Source organism: Apteryx rowi, unplaced genomic scaffold (genome assembly GCF_003343035.1).
Source record: "Apteryx rowi isolate R43461 unplaced genomic scaffold, aptRow1 scaffold_78, whole genome shotgun sequence".
In the NCBI taxonomy this organism is placed as follows: Eukaryota; Metazoa; Chordata; class Aves; order Apterygiformes; family Apterygidae; genus Apteryx; species Apteryx rowi.
Genome location: NW_020451071.1, coordinates 1,211,126 through 1,216,663, shown reverse-complemented (window position 1 = coordinate 1,216,663; position 5,538 = coordinate 1,211,126). Strand labels below are relative to the sequence as shown.

The following is a 5,538-nucleotide window of genomic DNA, read 5'->3' as shown; positions in this document are numbered from 1 at the left end:
TACAACTTCTTAACGCCTGCTGCATATTATGAACTCTGTGTGTACAACAGTATTAAACACTGCTCAGTGTTTCAAACTGGATAATGAGACATGCATAAATACTGCATCACCCAAGTCTGAAGTGGAAAACTCCATTTATCCGTATTTGCCTCTGAATGCTTCACTTGTGTAAATTATGGTCTGTGGGAAAGCTGTTTTCATGCCAGCCTTGGACTTCCCCTATCATAGGTTTCTCCCAATCTGTCCAGCCTTCTCCTTCTCCGCAGGACACTGCAACAAGAGGAATTGTTGGGATCAGAGAATACCCTGTTCTCATCTGGAATAGCTATTGCTCCCTTGTGGAAGAGGTTCTTGCAGAGGTGGCAAAGAGTGACACTACCTTGTTCTGCCAGGGATGTCCTCTCTTCAGCTCGGAGAATTATCTGGAAGTTTGCGTGCATTAAATTGTAACAGATAAATTATCTTCTGGACATCTTCCTCCTAGCTTCAGTCCTGAAACTCACTTTTCTCTCTCCCTATCCCTTGCATGTGTCAGTGTGGCAGCTACAACTCCTTACACAGACAGAAAAGTAGAATTGGTATAGCAGTTATTTCTACAGAAAAATAATATTGGGAATGCATTTTTCATAGTCTTCTTGTGAAATTCTGCTGTTGGAAAAAAGAAGGAAAAGTCCTATGTAGCCACAAGCCATTAACTAAAAGTTATTAGCCACAGAGAATAAGGTGGAGTTGGAAATGACAAGCCAGTTAATCTCAGCAACATCGCTTGCGTTTTTTATTTCGCTTTAGGCAATCACTTAATTCTTCCTTCTCAGTTACCTTATCTGGAAAATGTGGTAATATTTTACTCACAAGGGGGCTGGGATAGTGAATTAGGCTGTTTGTTTATTGCATGGAGTGCCAAAGCATGCTGTAGAAATATTAGGAATGGTTATTATGTGAAAGATAGGACTACTTAGAAAATGGTTTGTTTACTGTGAATAATCTCTTAACTTCAAAGAGTCAGGACAACCTAGGGCCCAAATTTATTAAGTGCTGTGACACTGTTCCCAATGGAATCAAGCGTGACATTCAAAGGATTCTTCAAAGGGTTAACAAGACATCTTTCTTCCGCAGGATTCCTGAGAGGTCAACGAGACGTGTTGGAAGATTTCTGTATGAAGGTAAGGTGATGTATCTAAGAGAGGTTAGCTAAAAGAGCAACCCCCCCCCCCCAAAAAAAAAAGAAACCCACACAAAGCAATCAATGGAAAATACCTATCACTAGCATAGGCACTCCAGCAGATGTTTGGAGATCACCTGACCTAGTTCTGACATATGTTTTCAGAGTGCCAGACAAGCTATGGCCACACACAAAACCCCTGCATGGTTGGCAAGTGAGGGACAAGCTTAAGACATTAAGAGCTTATGGGGTCATAAATTACAGCAGAGACCTATTTATTGTTGCCACTCTATTGCAGACAACCAGCTTTACATCCCTGCCAGAAAAATCTACAATGTAAGCACCCTTTGCCTGCTTTATAGCAAAGCAGTTCACTGTAGTTAAAACTGCTTTTGGAAGTGATTTGACTGATCTAGCTGCCTTTGCATTGAAGTTGATGAGAAGCACTCCAAGTCCCTGTGCTGCCAGTTCAGCACAGGACCAGGAACCCTGAGCAGAAGGCATCAGTAGGTAGCCAGAGAGCAAACAGCATCTTAACCTGGACAGCCATTTCTGCAGTGACTGTCCGGCAGTAGACTGCATCACCAACTTGCTACATTTTGTGATGTGTCCATCTAAGAACAAAGGGGAACATGAGATATCTCAACAGATCAGGGGATAATAATCCTTAGGAAACACTTCGTGATGGAGCAAATGTTAGTTCACATTGTCTAATATAAACACAGCTTAGCTATGAGGGCTATTTCAAAGTGTGTACATTGAGGTCAATCTCAAGCCTTATATCAAAGTTTTGTCATCTTCTGACCAAAGAGAGAGTTGACAAATAGCATGTTTTTAAATGTATCGCTGTTACCCCACTACTAAGCTCTGTTCAACATCACGGTAGGTAAGCTACGTTCTAACCTATTCTAACATTGAGTAACTTCATTCGTTTAACCAATCCCGCTTTGTTCAGCGGGACATGTCTGAGCTGGAAGGGTTCCCCAGAAGTGTTTGAAGAATCAAAGTCTAATACTGTTTTTCTGAAGCATGCTCTAGCAAACACACTTTCTCCAAATGTGTTTTCCTACCTAGGTTCATGAAGCTAATCTGTTTTTCTGTTCCTCCTCCTTTATTGGAAGTGATCCAGCTGATGATAGAAGGATGTCTCATCCTAACTGTTCTACTTAGTGGGTAAAGTAAACTCTTAACTTTCTTCCTTAGTTTGCTGATAAAAGGTCAGCTCCTTGCAACAAATTGCACCTTCTGGGGCCCTGCGCAACCACAGGCTCAGCTGCTAGCTCACCAGTAACACTGAGAGTCTTTCTGGCATGGATTTTGCAGGCTTCACGGCTTTTTTAAAGAGCAACCTCCATGACTTTTGACATGTTAGGTAAGAGGGGGGTGGATGCAAAGGTAAACAATCAAACTGTGGGGGCTGCCAAATCAAACCCAAGGATGCCTGGCAGATGAGGGAAGCAGAACAACTGTTCTGGGGCAGCACTCAGAGCAGAGTCATCTCAGAAACCCTGAGGCTTCAGGCTCCTCTAAAGTGACTCTTTTTATCCTTCTTCATCCTAACAGCCTTTAGAGGATAAGTCTGCTCTGGTACAACATGGACCATGCTCCATTCTTATCATGGCAATAGTTTTTTTTCTCATATTTTTGCATTAACATGGTCAAAAGAAGTGTATTCAAAGCATAAAACAGTGATCATTGCTCTCAACTCTACATATTTTCACAACGTTTGTTTCCTCTGCCACTGTGCTTCCTTGAGATTTCCTTTACAAGATAGCAGCCCTAACTTTCCTACTGCATTTAGGAGCTGGATACAGCTTTGACATGAACTGAGCAGAGGGGTCTGTTCAGCCATTTCTCATCACCCAGTCCCTTTTCCATGGGGAGGGTCCTGTTCCATCCCATTCCTAGTATTTTGACTTCAGGATGACAATCAAGATGAAACGTTAAAGAAGGTGTACATAAAGGCATGACACCCACAACTTCCGAGTAGCAAGCTGAGCTTTAGTGCCCAACTACAACAAGAAAATTTAGGAATACAAAAGATATTTCTCCTACGATAAAAAGCAGGTTAGTTAGTCTGATTTTCTGGCACAAGCATTTAAAATGCATCCCAAAAAATGAGAGTCTGGCTTAAAAATCATGAAATAAGAAAAGGAAGTTGTTTGGGTTATTTTTACTTCCCTTCTCATTTTTTAGACTTTACAACACATGCAGGTCACTTACAAAATTTTATCTGCCATCATGAGAGCTAGAAAATTACCCTTTTATCTAAAATTTCTCCTGAACACATTTTTTCAGGAGCTGGAACACTAAGAAAACTAGCATATGACATAAGACACACACAAATCATGCAAGCTAGCAACTCTGGGTAGGAAACTACAGCTCCTGATGGCACCAGCTTCTGCTCACTCTGCAATCAGGTCATCTGAATGATTTGGATTTCTTCTTTTTCTTTTCCTGCCTGATATTTTTACACTATCATTCTGAGTGTCAAATCTTTGTTGGCAAAGGTTGTTTTTGTGAGCTTTTGCTGTCCTTAACTAAAGGAGTATGTCTTTTGAATTCTTTTAAAAACCCTGTATTTTTTTCCCCAAGAGTTCATTCAGGCCTCAGATAAAGGCAAGAGCAAAAACAAACAAGGCACAGAATTTTAAGCAGCCTAGAAAAAAATCCCTTCTCTTAGTTAATTGTATAATCTGTTTAAATTATATAATTCTACAACTGTTGGAGCATTCCAGGAAATACAGGGAATACATAATGAAAAAAGTTCTTTTGAGCTTTTTCTATTTAGCATATAAAAGCTCCAAAATGCAAAATTTTATCTCTTTTCCAAGTCACTTTTAAAGAGAAATTCCTGACCTCTAATCCTATAATTGCAACGTATTGTTAACTTAAGATGGTTTGACTTCGCAAGAGACAGTAAGTTCTCACCTCACTAAAACGAAAGCAGAGGTAAAAAATAAAATAAAATAAAAGGCAAAAAAGCCACAGTTATGGAAGGAAACCGAAGGAGAAAAGCCTTACCCTCAGACAAGTTTTGAGCTATGTATGGATTTTACTCCCCTCCTAGAATCCCAGAGAAGCAATCCTAAAGCTTCTGAAGCAGAAGGACCTGAACATCTCATAGCGTGCACATCTCATTTGTGCTCCCGAAGGAAGCTGAAGAGGCCTGTACTTCTCCCTTCTCAAAACCTGTCAGTTCCCAAACCCATTTGTGAAATGATTACCGTATGGCAGGATTGAATGCTCTCTTAGCAGACTTTTTGGAACAAGAACTTCTTTTTTTCAAACCCTATATAAAGCAAAAACCTAAGTTACTGGGGGCACTTTGCCGGTTCCCCATCCCTCACCCTGTTTAGCAGGGTTTCTTGCCTACTGACCTGTTCTCTGACCACGTGCTAGACCTTAGCAGTAAAAAACGACGGGTGTCTCAATGTCTCTGGGTCCTGACCTTACTTTGCCTGATCAAGTCTGCCTCACCTGTCGTATCTGACTGCTTTTCCCATCTCCAGCTCTGGCTTGACCATAATCACACATTTGCTGTGTGCTGGAGAAAACTACTGAAAGCTCACTCTCTCAGCAATGTCCTAAAACGTCTGCTCTAACCTGCAGAATAAGGAAAAGTAGCGGTTACAGAAATAACAGCAGGCACGGAGAGCTGCGTAGGTCCGAGCGGCCTGCTTGACAGGCAACTGCCTCCTCCTCCTCCTCCTCCTCCTCCTCCTCCTCCTCGGGCCCGAGGGGAGCGCTCGCTGCCAGCGCGTCCCTCGAAGGGGTCCCCGGGAGCCCGCGAAGACGCCTGTGAACCTTAGGCCAAAACCCCTCTCCTCGTTACCCTCTTTCTGTGCTGGTTAGAAGAGTCGGGTGACCTGACGCTGGACAAACGCGTTGAAACGCTGCCGGGGACGCAGAGGCAGCTATTTTTTCCGCGCTCCCCGCGCCTGCAGCCCCCGCGTCCCGCCCAGGCGCCTGCTCCTCAGAGAAGGGGCGCGCGGCGCCTCGCAGGCGCCTCGGCGGCCATTTCGCGGCGCCGCGCCGCAGTGCCCGCGCCCCTCGGCCGAGCGGCGGAACGCGGCCGGGCAGGCGCCTCATGGCGGGGGGAAGGGGAAGGGGCAAGGGCAGGGAAGGGGCAGGGAAGGGGCACGGCCCCGCGGGCGGCGCTTGCGCGGCGGCGCCGAAAGTTTGGGGCCACGTGGGGCGCGGAGTAGGGCCGCGGCGGGGGCAGCGCTGCCCGCAGTCGCTCCGGGAGCCCCGCCGCGCTCGGCCGCCGCCTCCCCCCCGCCCTCACCATGGCCCCCGCCGAGGTCCTCAGCGGCAAGATAGTCTCCGCGTAGGTACCGCGGCGACGGGGCAGGCGGGCTGCGAGAGCCGCTGCC

General features: G+C 45.3%; 1 protein-coding gene across 1 annotated transcript in view; it reads left to right on the top strand.

Moving 5' to 3' along the window:
- The first annotated feature begins 5,420 nt into the window (after positions 1-5,420).
- MTHFD1 (methylenetetrahydrofolate dehydrogenase, cyclohydrolase and formyltetrahydrofolate synthetase 1) overlaps positions 5,421-5,538 on the top strand; it is a 45,759-nt gene continuing 45,641 nt past the window's right edge. The window contains exon 1 of the mRNA XM_026088687.1: positions 5,421-5,492. Within this exon, the coding sequence (XP_025944472.1) occupies positions 5,452-5,492 (41 nt within the window). The 5' untranslated portion in view covers positions 5,421-5,451. The remainder of the gene's footprint in view (positions 5,493-5,538) is intronic.